Source organism: Macrotis lagotis, chromosome 1, assembly GCF_037893015.1.
Source record: "Macrotis lagotis isolate mMagLag1 chromosome 1, bilby.v1.9.chrom.fasta, whole genome shotgun sequence".
NCBI classification, from domain to species: domain Eukaryota; kingdom Metazoa; phylum Chordata; class Mammalia; order Peramelemorphia; family Peramelidae; genus Macrotis; species Macrotis lagotis.
This window is the reverse complement of record NC_133658.1, coordinates 717626891-717645426: the sequence shown is the minus strand read 5'-3', so window position 1 is coordinate 717645426 and position 18536 is coordinate 717626891. Positions and strand designations below refer to the sequence as shown.

Sequence of the window (18536 nt, the reverse complement as noted above, 5' to 3'; positions counted from 1 at the left end):
TTATCCTTACCCTTAAAAATATAGATCTCTTCTGTAACCTAGTAATGTGTCAAAGCAGGAAATTTTACCACTCAAATAAACAGTTGTCGTTTTCCTCTTCCCGTGGTTTGGGGAGGGGTCATAACCATCTGCTAGTGCCTACTATATGCCAGGTTAGATATAATTAGACCTCCACAATTCATGAGTTAGATGTTATTATCTCTATTTTATAATTGAGGCAGAGGTAAAGATATTTGCCTAGAGTACACATCTGTGTCTGAAGCTGAATTTAAAGTCGTCTTCTGACTCAAGGTCCCTCCCACTATCCACTGTACAGCCTCATTGCCTCCAGGTGAAGGAAAGAAACAATGCTATATTGTTAAAACTGAAAAAAAAAAGCAAAAAACCCAAAGTGATGCCTTCACAGAAGTCCTTTGAAGTAGTCTTTAAGTTTTATGAGCATTTTAGAGATGAGGCACTTTTGACTTAGCTTTCATAAAACTATTAAGTGAGGTCATGGAGAGAGGCTGGAATTCAAACTCCATGTCCAATCCTTTGTCTTTATATATATATATATATATATATATATATATAGAGAGAGAGAGAGAGAGAGAGAGAGAGAGAGAGAGAGAGAGAGAGAGAGAGAGAGAGAGGCCGGATGTGAACTCAGACCCTCCTGACTCCAGGGCTTAATGCTCTATCCACTGTGCCACCTAGCCGCCCCAAATTCTTTTTCTTTAACAATGTTTTCTGAAGCAGTCAATAGTCCTAATGTTTTTAATAATAATACATTTCTTATTTAAATATTTACCTCCAGGGTGTTTCTCTTTTCTTTAGCACTCCCATTTGTATGGACAAAAAAAAATGGTGATTAATCAAAATCAGGAAATTTTACTTAGCCGGTTGAAAATATTACTTATAATGGTATAGGACTTCATTTAATCATGTTTTTTTCAAAGTACATCCCTGTTACCACCTACCAGAGGAACCCCTTTTGGGCCTGTTTTCTTATCCTAAAAATTAATGTTTAGTCGGTATATATTTTGCGTGTACTTCTCCCTGTACATGCTGCTTTCTCTAAGTAGAAGGTAAACTCTTTGAGGTTAAGGGCTATTTCACTTCTACTTGTATCTTCAATGTCCAATTTCTGTTAAAAAAAATCAATAAATTAATGGTAAATTTAATGTTCTTATTCCTGTTAGCAAAAATAACATAAGGTTGTTTACTGCTTCTTTTGTAGTATTCTATGAGTAACTTAAAAAAAATCAACAAAAAACTTCTTGCTATAATAATGTCAAATAATTTTAAATAAACATGATGTGGAAGTTGGAACCCAGGGTTCCTCTAAATAGATGCTATACAGTGTAATCTTTCTTTTTCTAAATCTTCAAAGTTTTATAATTTTCAAATTTAAATTTAGCTTATCTAAATTCATGTGAACCATTTTTTTTTTAATTCCTGAAAAGGGAAAAAAAATTGAAAAAGTATTACAAGAAACCCCCTCCCTTGCCCCCATCCCAGACTCTCAAAACAGTACTAAGGTACTGGGTGCAAGGACACATCAGGAAAAAGTTCTTCTGTCAAAAGCACCATAATGACACTGTCAAGAATTACTCTCCTGGTTGTCAGGTGTTTTTACAATTCATGTCCCTTACTAAAAACAAAAACTAACAAACATGGAAAAAAATGTCTATACCTTTTTAAATGATAAGCTTTTCTAATCAAATAACCTTAAAAAATTTGAGTACCAAAATTTCTATCTAGATTATATGGAATTAAGGGGTCAAATAGTATAAACTATTTTTTTTTTATATAAACTGAGTTTTAAACATTACTTTAGGTTCAGATGTTCAGGTAATTTTATAAACTGCCAAGTTAAATTTTTAAGTAGGTTTCAACTTATCCAAACTAGAAGGACACAAACCCAATTATAATTATTTCAATACCCAGGAACAAATAATATTTATTAATAATAAAATTAATTTTATTATAAAGTTTCAGGAATTCTTTCTAATGTAACAAGGTTGCATATGAAAAAGCAGAAGCGATTTATTTACTCCTGATATAAAACAGTAGGTATGTACTTAATGTAGAAATCTTAAGTTAGACAATTCCTTTGGCAGCAAACATTTAATTACGAACAGGACTTAAAATAAATACAGTACATAAGATCGTGAAGGGGAAAATCCCTATAACTCCTATAAAAAAACAAAAAATATGTAAAGACAAATTTTTACACTATCTACAATCTGGATAAGTGAATTACACAATACACATTATAAGAAAGGAAATGGTATGCCAAATATAAAATTGTTATTTTTAATTTAAGAGGAAGTAAATACATCTGCACATGTATAAAATCCCACAGACAAATACCCATATACAATATTTATATACATTTCACATGTTATAAAGAACTAAATTAGTCCAAAACTGTATCAGTTAAATTCTTACTTGAATGATCCAAATTTAAAGAATAGGGTAGCATTTATACTGGCTCAAAGACTATTTTCAATTAAGTTTTATTCAGATATTCCAAATCACAATAAAGAACTTACACATAAACATTAAAATAACTTTTATTAAATATTGTTTGGAAAAAGTGTAAGTTCTTCCACGGTTTCAAATAGTAACTATTAAGAACAGCAGCTTTTCAAATAAACTGTTTATTTTTTTAAACAGAAAAAATGTTAACAAAAAGTTAAGGTGCCATTTTAGGATACACGTGTGTGTGTGTGTGTGTGTGTGTGTGTGTGTATACACACACACACATATTTAACTTCACATGGACAGAAAATAAGGAATGAAAATCAGAATATGGGGCAACAAACACTAAACCTTTCTTTCTAGTTATGTGTATCTAAAATAAGACAATGATTTGGAGTAGGCTTGCAAATAGCAGTTTGCTTTCCCCATCTGTGAATGTAAACCATATATTGATCTCTTTTGTTCCAGGATTTAGCCATTTTGAAAAAAGAGCACATTACCAAGTAATTCCTTTAAGCTAGATAAACAAAAAATTTGGTAAATTATCACCAAATAATTTTTGATAGAAAGGATTATGTATGTAAAAATCACATGTAGAAATCTTGCTTCCATGCATATAACTACTTTTATTACTAAAGTTATGACTATTATTTTTCCCCAGTGTAAACATCAGTTATTCATAATTATATTTATGTGTATTTTCTATTTTGTGTCATGTGAAGAAGCTGGTAAATGAGAAAGTAGTGTGCAAATTTTCAGAAGGGACAACAAACCCCACATTCTTGAAATATGTTACCCAACTCCTATAGTCTATAGGAACTATGAACACTATAAAACCACCTAAAATTTTTAGGTTTCCAGAAAACTGCCTTGGTACTTTATTCATCAATCCATTGCATGCTATCACTCCACATGTTCAGAATGATGAGTAAAACGTAACATCCAGTATTTTCAAATGGGGTGACACAACAATGATAGTTAAACCACATTTTGAAAGGTTCAACACAGTAAACAGAGGGCACATGCCATGCTTAACATACAACACATCAAATGATTAGGGTCCCATGACACAATAGTTGAGCCTGATTTTCTCTCCTTAAGAAGTTTCTAATCCACGTCAAGCTCCTTTTAAGGAATTATGAACACTTAACAGGCAAGAGAAATCCATATAGCAGAGAGGGCATAAAATTAGATCAGGCCTTCACTAGGGAATGGCTTTATTGGGCAAAAAAAAAGCCATTAATCTCCCCTGAACCCCAGAAGGAAATGAAATGCTTTTCCCTAACAAATGGAAACAAGATTTAGGGGTACTCTTTAACCTAGTGTTGGCAGGTTTGTTTTTTTAAAACTGTTTTTTTCCTACATTTTTCTATCTACACAGTCCTCATACTATGAAACAATTTTCATCTCCCAATTCACATTTGCTTCAACAATAATGATGCTAGTAGTGCAGTCAAAACTCAATTATCAGTAGCACAAATAAAACTGCAAAATTAGGTAATCAAAAAGAAATCTACTGGTAAGGTAGAAGTTTTAAATGAAAAGATGTTCAAATTTTGAAACAAGAATATGGAAAATGCTAAAACACAGAATGTAGACAAAATATTATTTAAGTAGATGAAAGTGCCCTCCCAAGTACATTTTGAAAAGAAAGCTATTTTTTTTAAAGCATGTCATAGAATGACAATGCTTAAGGAAAAAAAAGACTAGCTAACATTCAAAAGGCTACTCAGTACTTGTCAAAAAATTATATGAATTCTTTAGAGTAAACAAATTCAAATTATCTTTAAGCCACCTCCGAAAAAAGTCTAACTTAAGTAATTACTTCAAAAACTGCTTCATGGCAGGGGGTGAGGAGATAAGCAAGATTTTGTGCTTTACTCATGGTCCTTCTGAGTTGAGAGAAAAATGGTTGTATTTTTATATCATTCTTAGATGGCTCAAGTCATAAGGGCTGAGCAATATACTTATGAATGTTTTTGAGACTAAGCCTGGTCTGTTTTTTAAAGGAGAGGCTGCTGATGATAATTTGTTTGCTGTTGTGCAAGTGAATGAGCTGGAACTGCCACAGGCAAGCCTGCTACTTGAGGCAAACTGGATGTAGTGTTCTGGTAAGATGACATATCCACAGACATTCCCATCTGCTGAGTGTAAGAAGCTGGAAGAGTAGCTGATTGAAGCGTAGAGTTCTGGTTCATATATGTGGGATTGGAAACTGTATCTACTCCAGAGCTGAAAACAAAGCAGAGAAAAATCTTGTTTCAACAATTTTACTAAGACCAAGTTGTTTTCTTAAAACAAAATTCCAGGTAGAAAAGTATTCATACTAACAAAATAGTTATAATTTTGCAATATGGTATAGAAAGAGCATTACACACTATTAACTCAGACATATGATAGTTGTGGGACCTTGGACAAATCACTTCCCCATTTGAGACCTCAGTTTTCATATCTGTAACGAAAAGAAAGACTAGCCAGTTGCCTTCCAAGGACCTCTAAAATTTCTTCTAATTTAAGATGTAAGCTATCTCTCCTTCAGATCTATTATAGTATTTTTTACTGTACCACTTCAGTGGCATTTATCACAATTTATGTTATACTAATTAGGTACAGGTACAGATCTAATCTCCCAAATATAAACTCTCTAAGGAGAGAGACTAGCAAGTCATACATTTCCCTATCCCAACAGCACCTAGCACAATACAGTTCAATAAATTAAATCAATTCACCAAATTCACTTCAAAAAAGAAAGTTCTGGGGGGGAAGGGAGGTGGGGGAAAATTATAAAGTTCAAAATCTTACAAAATATTGATAGATGGAAACTACTGTTATATGTAACTGGAAAACAAATAAAATGTTTATAAAAAAAATAAAGACAGTTCTTTTATGAGCAAAGGCACTGTATAGGGTCCTAAGGAGATAGGCAAAGACAAAAACAAAACATCCCTGTACTATAGCTTATGTCCTCCTCAAAGGGAGAGAATGTCAATATGAGGGAAGGAGGAAAAGAATGATGTCTGAGTTTTGTTCTGTTGGGGACTATTTGATTGAGGTGCATGGTGACCCACCTATTGCAAAGGCACAAAGGTAGGAAAAGAACATTGAATATAAGAAAAACAGCTATAAAAGGTCAGTGATTGCAATAAAGGTAATATGAAATAAGATAAAGAAAGGTGGACAGGAATCAGATCAGATTGTGGAGGCCTTTAAATACCAAACATTTTTTTTTTAGGTTTTTGCAAGACAAATGGGGTTAAGTGGCTTGCTCAAGGCCACAGAAGCTAGGTAATTAAGTGCTTGAGGCAGGATTTTAACTCAGGTACTCCTGACACTTTGCCATCTAGCCACTGGTTTTTTGTTTTATTTTAGAGACAATTTTGGGAGTCAATGAAGTTTTTTGAGTTGAGGAGGAATGGAAGGATGATATCAGATCAGTGTTTGGCTCATTTTAATTTAGGACTTGTGTGCTTAGATAGACTACAAAGGTGAAAGATTCAAAGCAGAGCATCCAATTGAGTTATTGTACTAGGGTAGAGGCTGTAGGAGTTAAGAGGGAGAGAGGGAGCTAGGTGGCTCAGTTGATAGAGCACTGGCCCTGGAGTCAGGAGGACATGAGTTCAAATCAAGTCTCAAACACATAATATAACCTAGTTGTGTGACCTTGGGCAAGTCACTTAACCCCACTGCCCTGCAAAAATTAAAAACAAAAACAAATCAAAAACTGAGATAGTAAGAGTTAAGAGGGAATGAAGATGCAAGAAATGCTAATGAGACTTGATAACTGATTGCCTAAGGAAATTGGAAAAAAATAGATAACTTGAAAAAACTAGATGACAGGAGTATAATGGTTCTTCCAAAGCAAACTTGGAAGTGTAGAGAAAGGACAGGTTTGGCAGAAAATATTCCATAAGTTCCAATTTGGACATGCTAAGTTTTAGATCCTAAGGCATATCCCGGTGGAGATTTTTCAGAAGGCCATTGCTGAAATTGTAGCTCAGCAGAATGATTATGATTAGATGTAAAGTCCTGGGGAGTGTATTAGTTGTGTTTTGTGTTTTAGATGTGCTGCCCAATATTATGAAAGTTCATCTTAGCTCAATCTCAAATAGGCAATGGATAATTTATAATAACACCAAAAATTCATTTAAAATAATCAGTTGGGGACATAGTATTTATAGAATTTAAGAGAAGGAACTTTAATAAGATCTATACAAACAACAACACAATTAACATTCTGGTGGAAATAGTTCAGACAATTCTCTAATTTAAGGAACCAACGCCTAGTGATACTGAATTAGGAAGAAAAATTTACCTATCCAAAGTTTTGCCTAAAAAAATATGAATAGAAGAAAAGATGCCTTAACTACTTTCTGATTCTTTGACTCCTAAAAACCAGCTATTAAAACCCCCCCACTATTTTGGTTAAAACAATACTGAAGAAGAAATGCTTTGGGGCTTAATTTTCATAGAGACATTGTGCTTTGTCCTGTTCCAGTATTGCAGTTTACACTGACCAAGGGTAGCTAAATGAAGACAAATCTCTAATTCTTGCATAAAAATTCAAAACAAAACAAAAATCACGAACAGTTGGTTTGTATATTAAAAAAATGGGTTGCAAAGTTCAATACTGACAGTCTGTTAGAAATTAATCCATTTGAGAAAAAATAATAATCTTGTTAAAAACTCACCTTAAATATGGAGTGTGAGCAGGTTGTGTTGTTACTGAAGAATTTATATTTGGAGGCAGAGATCTCAGAGGGCCAATATGATCTGGTCCCAGACTATATCCCTGGGGAATAGTGACTTGATGAATGCCCTGGACCATGTAGTTTCCACCATGATGTTGGCCAGGATATGCCTATTAATCAAAAAACTTCATTCAATGGTTTTCAGGATTGTCATTTAAATCCAAAAAGCATAAATGAAACAAAAATATGATAGTGGTGTGGATAGTTCAAATCTCTTCTACTGACCAACCTATTCAGAAATGTGTAGTATTTAATTCTATAGGCTTCCTTGAAGAAGAGTTTCTAAGTCCTAGTGCCAAAGTCTATGCCTAATTTTACTGTTGGGTTTTTGTAAGTAGAGCTGGAAGGTATTTTCTGCTGAAATCCATCTAAGCTGCCTCTTATTGGGGGGGGGGGGGGACTTGCACTCAAATCTCACAAAACCCATATACTCCTTTAAAGGAGTGCACTTTTCAGTCTTCATATCACTACAACTAATTGCCTTTCCTGTGATCCACACACAGCCTCTTCTTTCCAAAGAAAAAGCTAACAAAGTAATGGTGTGATAGGGAGAAGACCCATATAGACTCTTTGCTTCTATGAACTAGACACCCAGAAAAAACCCAGCATAAGTGACAACTGAAGGTGAAAGCTTCTGTTTTTATTAAAATTGGCAATATTTAAGCTATAATGTATTTTTGCTAAAGTTTTTCTTTGGTTTCGCTTGTTAATCCAGTTTCAGAGGAAAAAACTCCTCAAAGGAAAAGATGATCTGTCTTATATAAATCTGTTCTTAATAAACAGAAGATAAGGACTACTATTCTCTCTTCAATTATAAATGTCTATTTTTAAGATTTTTAAAAATATTTTTCCAAGAACATATAAAAATAACACTAAACTTTTTTCAAAATTTCAAATTCTAAATTTTCCTCCTTCCTTCTTTCCCTCCCCCCTCACTGAGAGAGTAAGCAATCTGATATAGCAATCATGGAATCCTTTGGAATTGTCTTGGATAGCTGTATTGCTGAAAACAGCAATACAATTATTAGTCATGTAATATTGCTGTTATTGTGTACAATGATCTGGTTCTGCTTACTTCACTCTACATCAATTTGTGTTAAGTCTTTCTAGATTTTTCTGAAGTTCACTTATTTCTTATATCACAATACTTCATTATAATTTCATAATACAACTTGTTCAGTCATTCCCCAAATGATGGGCATCCCTTCAATTTTCTTCCTTCCTTTCTCCCTCCCTCTTTCTTTTTCCACATTTTCTCTCTTCTTCCTTTCCCTCTCCCCTCAATAGTGAGCAAACTGATACAGGTTACAGATGTATATTTCCACATTAGTCAAGTGGTGAAAGATGAATCAGAACAAATGGGAAGAAAAAAAAATCACAAGAGAGCAAAAAACCCTCAAAACAAAGCATAAAAGAAATTTTTAAATGTATAAATGTAGCATGCTTTAGTCTGCATTCAGATTCCAGTTTTTTGGGGGCAAGGCAATGGGGGTTAAGTGACTTGTCTGAGGTCACACAGCTAGGTAATTATTAAATGTCTGAGATTGGATTTGAACTCAAGTCCTCCTAATTCCAGGGTTGGTGCTCTGTCCACTGCACTGCCGCTGACCAGATTTCATAGTTCTTTCTTGGGACAGCTAGGTGGCACAGTTGATAGAGCACCAGCCCTGGAGTCAGGAGTACCTGAGTTCAAATCCGGCCACAGACACTTAATAATTACCTAGCTGTGTGGCCTTGGGTAAGTCACTTAACCCCATCTGCCTTGCAAAAACCTAAAAAAAAAAACAAAAAAACACACAAAAAAAACCCCCCAAAACCCCATAGTTCTTTCTCTGAAAAATGCATGGTATTTTCTATCATAAGTCTTTTTAGAACTGACTTTTCAAGTACTGTACTGCTGAAGAGAGAGTTAAGTCCATCACATCTGATCATCATACAATGTTGTTAAAATATGTACAATGTTCTCCTGGTTCTGTTCATTTCAATTATCAGTTCATGTGAGTCCTTCTAGGCCTTTCTAAAGTCCATCAGTTCATGATTTCTTACAGAACAATAGTACTCTATCACATTTATATACACCACAATTTGTTTAGTCATTCCCCAGCTGAAGGGTATTCCCTCAATTTCCAATTCTTTGCCACTACTGCCACTTAGAAAATAAAAATTTTTTTGCACATGTTGTCTCTTTAGGATAGAGACCTAGTAATGGTATGGCTGGATCAAAAGACTATAGCAGTATTACTGCCCTTTGGGCAAAGTTCCAAACTGCTCTCCAGAATGGCTGGATCAGTTACAATCAGTTCAGCAATGAATTTGTGTCCCAGTTTCCCTACAGCTTTTCCAACACTGATTATTTTCTCTTTTTTTGTCATATTGGTAAATCTGACTGGTATGAGGTACCTCAGAGCTGACTGACTTAAGTTGCATTTCTCTAATTAATAGTGATTTAGAGTATTTTTTCATATCATATAGTTTGAATTTTTTCATCTGAAAATTGTTCATATCCTTTGACTTGGAGAATGACTTGTAATCCTATAAATTTGATTCAGTACTTTCTATATTTTAGAAATAAATCCTTTATCAGAAACACTGATATTGTAAAAATTGTTTCTGCTCACTGCATTGCAAAATTTAGAAGAAAATTGCTCCTTAACTTACTGCATTTCTTTTAATCTTGGTTGTATTGGTTTTATTTGTGCAAAACTTTTTAATATCATGTAATCAAAATTAGCCAATTTGCATCTTATAATGTTCTCTATTTCTTGTTTGGTCATAAATTTCTTCCTTTTCTATACATAATTCCTTGTTCTCCTAACTGGTCTTTAGTATTACCCTTTGTGCCTAAATCCTGTACCTTTACCCCCTCAATTTTCAATTCTTTGCAACCACAAAGAGAGCTGCCATCTGTTTCCTTATAGAAATGTGTCTTTTCCCTAAATTGGCCTATTCTTGTTACAAATTTTCACCTCCAAAGAATTTTAACTTTTAAAATTAATGGTCTAAATTCTTCTTTTATTCCAAATGAGTATCTTGAAAAGCAACTACAACATTTCTACAGCAATCATTCAATAATCCACCCAAAGTTGAGATCATGCAAAATGAATTTCTTCCACACTGCTGCTACAATGCCCCCCCAGTAAAATAATTTTTCACCTCAACTACTTTTCATATAGAAATAAATATGTATGCAAATATTTTGAAAATTAGAATATACAGTAAAAATAGAAAACAGGACCCTCTGATTATCTTTGATATTCTTTTGCAGGAATACTAGAATGTTTTATGAAGCTGCAACAGCACCTTTTACTGGGTAAAATAGGAAATCAAATTCATTAAAGATTATCTTTTAAAAAATGATCATGCTGAACTGATGCTGAGTGAGATGAGCAGAACCAGAAAAACACTGTACACCCTAACAGCAACAGCAACATGGGGGTGATGATCAACCTTGATAGACTTGCTCGTTCCATCAGTGCAACAATTGGACAATTTTGGGCTGTCTGCAATGGAGAATACTATCTGTATCCAGACAAAGAGCTGTGGAGTTCGAACAAAGTTCAAGGACTATTCCTTTTAATTTAGGGAAAAAACTGATATCTTATTGTCTCATCTTGTTATCTCTAAAACTTTTTGTTTCTTCCTTAAGGATATGATTTCTCTCTCACCACACTCAATTTGGATCAATGTACAACATGGAAACAAAGTAAAGACCGACAGATTGCTTTCTGTGGGGGTGGGGGAAGGGAAGTAAGATGGGGGAATTGTAAAACTCAAATAAAATCTTTAATAAAAGAGAAAAAAATGATCATGCTTGGAAAAGGTTGGAAAGAGTTAAGTACTGTAGCTGAACACAAAAATCTATGAGATTGGAAAATATTCTTTTTTCAGGAACTAATGATATACAGTTTTATACCAACATTCTGTATTGTTCCTTTTTTCTAATAGGTATCTGAAAGACAGTGGTGATACTGAATAAACTTCAACTGCCTTTTGCACTCGAACTCTCTTTCACCTACAAATGTAATAAATCTTTCATAATTTTCAAAAATTGAGGGCATGACATATTGGTTAAGTTATGTCACAGTTACCATAGTAACTGCCCTTTTTTTCACTAAACAATTAAGTCACCTGAATTACATACCCTCATTCTACCTTTTGTCTTTAGTGTCTGAGACTTCCACTTTTGTTTTAGTAAAATAACATGTATCCTATGTTCTAAATATTTATAGCAATTCGCTCTGTGGTGGCAAAGAAATGAAAACTAAGGGGGATGCCCCCAAATTAGGGAATGCCTAAACAAGTTGTGGTATATGATGTGATGGAATACTATTAGAGTGTAAGAAATGATTAACAGGTTGATTTTTTTAAAAAATGGAAAGGTTTACATGAAATGATGAAGAGTAAAGTAAGCAGAACCACAAAAAATATTGGATACAGTAACAGCAATATTATCCAAAGAATAATTGTGAATGACTGAGGTAAATTATTTAAAATATTCAAATAAACTACAAAGGACCTTTAAATGAAAATGTTATCCACCTCTAGAGAAAGCTGACAAAAAAGTATACCAAACATGGTTTTACCTATTTCTATAACTGTGTCAAATGGCAACCTTCTCTAGTATAGGGTGGGGAGGGAAGGAGGGAAGAAGTCAATCAAAAAAAATAATTAAAAGAAAAAAACTTTAAAAACCTGTTCACCCATGCTCACTTTGAATATAATTACTAACAACCTTATTTGTTTGAAAAGGTTTTCAAGTGGCTTAATTATTTCATGTACTTGACAGAATCAGTCTTATTATGATTCTGCTATATCAGACTTTATAGTCATACAATTTAAATTTTTACTTCACCTTGTGTGAACAAGTTGAACGATTTTAAAACTTTATTGCTTATTTCAGTCTTTATTTACAGACCAAGAAAAAGTTGACAATTTATCCTGGTCCATCAATATAATTTACAAATACCCTAAGACTGTGTAACAACAACATTTAATAAGTCAAAGGAATCTATTACCTTCTACATTTGCAGTTTTTTCAAGTTAGAAAACTAATAGGCATTAATGAATTTATAACATCTAACTCTAAATTTAAAAATTCAGGCAGTTAATACTGCACAGTAATACTTGGTCTGCCTTTAAAACCAAAACAAAATACAATCAATAAATAGGTGACCCCCTCCCAAAGAGTATACTCACTTGCACTGGGACAGCAGCTGACGTAGATGGATAATGTGCTGGAGGATGAAGCTTTGAGTAGACTGAATACACAGGTGCTTCATTAACCAACTTGTTGTATAGTTCTAAAGCTTCTAGGACTTTTACATTCAATTCAGATAATTCTGAATGTTTCCTATTATAGGAAAAAAGACAAAGGGTGCTTTATGACTCCTTATTTCATCTGCTAGATAATTTATTTTTAAAATTTATTTTTAAAAGAGTTTTAAATAAAGTCTTAAAAGGAGTCATTAAGGAAACAGAAAAAACTCATCCACAATTTCAGTTCTTAAAATAACTAATTCTGAACATTTTGTTCCTTAAAAATTGTAGTTGATCATAACATAATATTTAGATGGAGAAATGATTTAATAACATCATGGCAAACTCCTCGGAGATAGCAATCAATTAATTTATCCTTCTTTTATCACAAATATTTGAAATTTTATATTTAACAGGTTTTAGGTAACAATTCTATTAGGAACAACAGTGATTTGATTATTTAATAAGGGCCTAATGGTCTTGGTTACAGATCTCAATATAGTGCAGAACAGAATGAGCCTTGTTCTTGGAATGAAATCAAATATATGTGAAATGAAAATATACTTATGAAATTCAAACACTTCATTTATTAATGAAATAATTAACAATTCTTAGTGGTGTGATATATAACCTATATCAAATTGCTTACCACTTTAGGAAGGTGGAAAGGAAGAGAGGGAAAGGAAAGAAATTTGGAAACCAAAAATTTAAAAAGAAATAATGTTAAAAATTGTCATTTTATGCAATTGGAAAAAATACCTAAAAAATTCCTACTGTAACCAAATCCTCAAATGTGGCTAGTTTTGAGTCTGAACAGTCAAATTCAGTCTTATCAGTTTATGTGGGGCAGATTATTTTTCTTTTTTTTTTTTTAGGTTTTTGCAAGGCAAATGGGGTTAAGTGGCTTGCCCAAGGCCACACAGCTAGGTAATTATTAAGTACCTGAGACCGGATTTGAACCCAGGTACTTTCCTATCATTTGTGGCTGCCTCATCATTTCCACTAATTCTACACCACACTACCTCTTTCAGAGACTTACAGGATATTCAATTCATTAAAAGGAATACCTTTTGCAACAAGAGCTGATGCAAAAAAGGAATGAAATGGTCTGCTTTTAGCAGTATTATCTCTCTTTACTGGAAGTTAGACTGGAAAAGCCTATATCAGATCTGTAGAGAGACTCAAGCTTGGCAAGCAATAAGACTTGAGGTTCTTTGATTGTAAAAATCTTCTAATTAGTATCATGACTCTTAATCTTGCTTCCAATCTAGATCCTTGACAAAATAACCCTCCTAACAAAACTGATCAAATATTTGTATTCAAAACCCTTCAAGGGCTCCCTAATGAATAAAGTATAAACCCCTTTAAGTTTTTATTATTTATCTTTTGTCTTATTTCTTATTTCTCAGTATTCACATTCATGTATTCCAATCAAGCAAATTTATTCAGAGGCTTCCTCCCCTCCATGCCTTGGTGTACCCTATTTCTTCTGCCTAGAATGTCCTTCCTCTTCCCATTGTTTTTTGGGGGGGTACAAATTCTACTCATCCTTTTGGGTTAAGTCTGGCTACCACTTTCTCCATGAAATCTTCTCTGGTTTTCCCAGAAAGAGGTAATTTTCTGTCTAATGAATTCACAAAGTACTTTCCACTACACTTGTAATAGTTTATCTTGGATTACCACTATTTGTGAGAAAGTTGTGGGGCAGCTACCTAGTGCAGTGGATAGAGCACTGGACTTTTAGTTATTTATTTTCCCAATTACACGTTATGAAATATTTTCAACACTCATCCACATGCATATGCATATTTATAAGTTATATAATTTCCTTCCACCCTTCCTTTCCAATCCCTCCCTCAGCAGCAAACACTGAGCACTGGATTTTTAGTCAGCAAGACCTGAGTTAAAATTTGGTCTCAGAAATTTCCTAATTGTTTAGAACCTTGGGGAAGTCACTTATCCTTTGTTTGACACTGCAGTATTTTGCTAAGAAAGTTTCATGGACACTAAGTATTCCTCAGGGTCACCAAGAGTAGGACATAACTGAAACGAATGAATAACAACTATTTGCAAATCGATCATCTCTCTTGTTAGAATGTGAATTTCTGATGACCGGACCTGACCACTTATCTTTATATTCCCCAAAGCAACCACATTTTCTGGTAAACAGTGAGAATGCAACCATTTCATAAATTAACACAATGCTCTCTCTTTAAAAATAAATTCCATTTCTACCATCACCAGATGCACTTTATATTTGTCCTCTAAAAGTAAGGAGAGAAAATTTTCTCATTTAGCAGTTGCCTGTAAAGCAAACATCTGAAAAGATGTAGCGGGGCGGCTAGGTGGCACAGTGGATAGAGCACCCGCCCTGGAGTCAGGAGTACCTGAGTTCAAATCTGGCCTCAGATACTTAATAATTACCTAGCTGTGTGGCCTTGGACAAGCCACTTGACCCAATTTGTCTTGCAAAAAAAACCCTAATAAAAAAAATAAATGAAAAGATGTCGCTATGAAAGAATTATTAACTAGTCTAAAAGGAAGAGACAACAGTGACCTGATTGAGATCTATGTTCTATGTTTATAATACCACTTATCTAAGAAATTAAAACTGAATTTCAATGACCAAATACTACACACAAATAAGTATTTGATTTTTGGTAACAATGTCAAAATGACAATACTATTATTTCAGTTGTGTTCAACTCTTAATGATTTCATTTGGGATTTCCTTGACAAAGATAAAGAAGTAGTTTACCATTTCCTCCTTCAGTTCATTTTACAGATGAGAAAACTGAGGCAAATAAGGTTAAATGACTCATCTAGGGTCAAATAGGTAACAAATATCTAAGGTCAGATTGGCATTTAGGTCTTCCTGACTCCAGATTTGGTGGTTCTATTCACTGCACCATCTAGCAACCAATACTACCATTTTAAAAGGTGACAGCAGAAAATTATAACACAAAAACCATTTGATTTCCACTAATACAGAAAGCTCAGAATTTTTTTTTTAAATGCCCCTGTACGTTGGTGTTCAGAATAGTGAGTTGACAAACTAGCAAGGATTGAGGCAATTCATGTTTATTCCATTCTTAGTCCATCATAGACTCAGTATCCTAGGGCTGAAAAGATCCTTAACTAGTCCTACGCCCTCATTTTAAAGAGCAGAGAACTGAGGTCCAGAAACGTTAAGTAATTTGCTGAGGTGCAGAGTTGTCATGTCAAAAGGTAGATGATTTGAATTTATATATTGTGAATTCAGAGTCAGTAAAGTTTTCCTGTTATGTGTTGCTTTCTTTGTCAATCTAGTAAAGCTGAGTATGGAGAAATTAATGGCACAACCATAACATTTTCCCCACACTGTAAGACAAAGTAGATGGTAGGGAGGACTAGAAAGAGTAATACAGGAAGAAAGAGAATCAATGTAAAGAAATAATGACAGTGAAGGATTAATACTTTGAATTTTTTCTTGGATTTAAAAACATCAAAATATTAAAAATTCTAACAAATGTAACAGCTATTATATAACAATTCAGTTTTTGTCCAACTAAATTCTCAAGATATTCCTTTTTTTGCTCTTGTCATGATACTTAGTACCCCCCCTCTTTATCCTTCACTGCTTATTATCCACTCCTACCACAAGAACACAAGAAACAATTTATCCTAATTGGGCTCCTGTATAATTGGCATAAATAACAAAGATTCTATAATTCTAAACAGAATATAAATAATCACTAAATACTACTAAATACCAAAGGGTTCTACATTCAGATCTTCTTGTTTAAGTAGGACTTAATGAAAATGATGATTTTTTTAAAAATACATTCTCAGTTCAACATTCAGACAAATACAAATGAAACATTAAAAAATTAAGCTTTTTTATCTTGACAGGAAAAATCCCAATGAATGTGACTTACCTATCAATCTCTTCAAGTTTTTCATCTATCATAGGGCCCATCTGTTGACACACATCTGTAAATATAAGACCACTCATAAATCTGAAAATATGATCAAATCAAATGATTTTCAACCTCTTTTGTTAGAATAAAGACTACATAGTACAACCAGAATAAAATCTGTCTTCCAATTTTATATGAGAAAAAGGAAAGCAGAAGACCTATTTTTATGTTCCTTCAATCTCTATGCAACATAACACAAAAGTCAAGCCAGAATTAAAATTTAAAGGTCACCACCTTATAATTTAATTGGAGCTACTAATTGGACTTATAAGCTGCAAAATTTGGAGTCATCCCAAAGTCTTAAAAATAACCTTGAAAGACATTTTATCTAAACAAAATGAAGGAACTTGAGTTACACTGCAAAAAACACAATCATGAAGGCAACTATACAAATGAACTATAAAATTTCTTTACTGTCATTATTTACTAAACTGATTTATTCAAACTATTTCACTTTTCTCCTGAAACAACTCTAACAACATTCTATTACTCATTAGCAGATTTCGTTATTGAAAAACTGCTCATTTATAGATATCATATAAAAAATGTTTTTAAAGCAAAATTGAAATAAACTCACAAAACATCAGATGCCAAAATCATAAAATGTAATTCATCCTCCACACTCACTAACCCTTATCCTCTACCCCTCAAAAAGTTTTGTGAAATTGTTTAGTAAGATGCATATGAAATTTTCTTAGAGAAAATTATAGAAGTCTGAACCTCAATGTCCTCCAAATTTCTGACTGTCAAAGGACCAAAATTTCTTAAGATTATCTTGTTCCCTAAATCCCCCCTTTCACTATCTTTTTTATGACTTCAAATCTCTCCAGGCAACTTTACTAGAAACTCGAGAGCAAGCATTAAGTTAGTAGCTCTTTGTGAGGATATTCATATAAGATGGCAACTTCAGAGTTCTACTAGTATTACTATCTACCATACTATTATTAGCCTCATCCTTGAAAAATAACTTACATTTTCAGAAGAACATACAAGTCAATATTACCCAAGCACATTTTTCTCAAGCTAAATTCTTTTCTAATATTCATTTAATACCTTCTAAGTCCAGCAGATCTTGGGAATCTGGTTTTGAATCTGTAGGATCTATACTCTGAAGTATCTGCAACGCTTTATCCATCTTATCCTTAAAAACAGAAAGTTTATCTAAGTAAAGAGAATTTAAGTCAGGAAATAAAAAATGCCTCACTCCCAACATTGTCAAGCAATAGAAAACACATTATATAAAGAGTGATAATTGAAAGGACTCTACCTCATCTATATGAACTGGTTCAGGCTCTGAATTTCTAATTTCTTCTGCAGCATCATCAATTACATTTGTTCTGTCCACTGCTGCTACAAGAAATAAATCAAATTTTAATTTCCTCAACATCAATTGTGACATCTGAATTCTTCTTAAATTGAGACTGTTTCAATATTTAGCCTTTCCCAATTCCTCTTATTTCTGAGTCCTTCCCTCTGTTAATCATTTCCTATTTACCCTGGATATAACTCTATTTGTTTGCTTGTTCTTTCCACCATTGGAGAATGAACTCCTTGAGGACAAGGACTGTCTTCTGCCTTTCTTGTATCCCTCCAGAATTTAGCACAGTGCCTGGTACATAATAGAAGACTAAGAAATGCTTACTGGCTGACTCTCTTACAATATATGTCTTAAGCACCTATATGGACAGACACTGACTAGGCCCTACAAACAAAGAACACAACAAATCCTTCTTGCAATGAGCTTAGAACAAGAAGGAAGAAAGTATATATAAACACATATGCAATACAAACATACATAAAGTGATTAAATACAGTGTAATTGGGGAGGGAACTAGAAGCTATCAGAAAGGCTTCATGCAGCAAATGCTTAAAGCAAAATTCCTGTGTTAGTTAGAATTAGGGCATTCCAAGCATGGTAGTGTCAAGCGAATACTGTGTATGCTGAACAGAATAATATCTAGCTTGTCTAGGCAGAAGAGTAAGAGAGGGAGAATGAAGCAGGAAAGAGAAGGGGCCAGCCTGTATAGGAACTGAATGCTGAACAAAGGAATTTACATTTCATGTGAAAGCAAATGGGAAGTCACAAAATGGAATGGGTGTGGGGAGT

General features: G+C 33.6%; 1 protein-coding gene across 2 annotated transcripts in view; it reads right to left on the bottom strand.

Annotated features, from left to right (window-relative positions):
• Nucleotides 1-1905: 1905 nt before the first annotated feature.
• The window catches only part of STAM2 (signal transducing adaptor molecule 2), a 46805-nt gene continuing 30174 nt past the window's right edge, over nt 1906-18536 (bottom strand). The window contains exons 9-14 of one of the 2 annotated variants that reach the window (XM_074215973.1): nt 17697-17776; nt 17483-17570; nt 16388-16442; nt 12411-12564; nt 7155-7324; nt 1906-4698 (exon numbers count right to left, since the gene is read on the bottom strand). In XM_074215973.1, the coding sequence (XP_074072074.1) occupies nt 4470-4698; nt 7155-7324; nt 12411-12564; nt 16388-16442; nt 17483-17570; nt 17697-17776 (776 nt within the window). In that variant the 3' untranslated portion in view covers nt 1906-4469. Of the gene's footprint in view, nt 4699-7154; nt 7325-12410; nt 12565-16387; nt 16443-17482; nt 17571-17696; nt 17780-18536 lie in introns of both variants that reach the window. The other variant, XM_074215972.1, reaches the window with a different exon arrangement.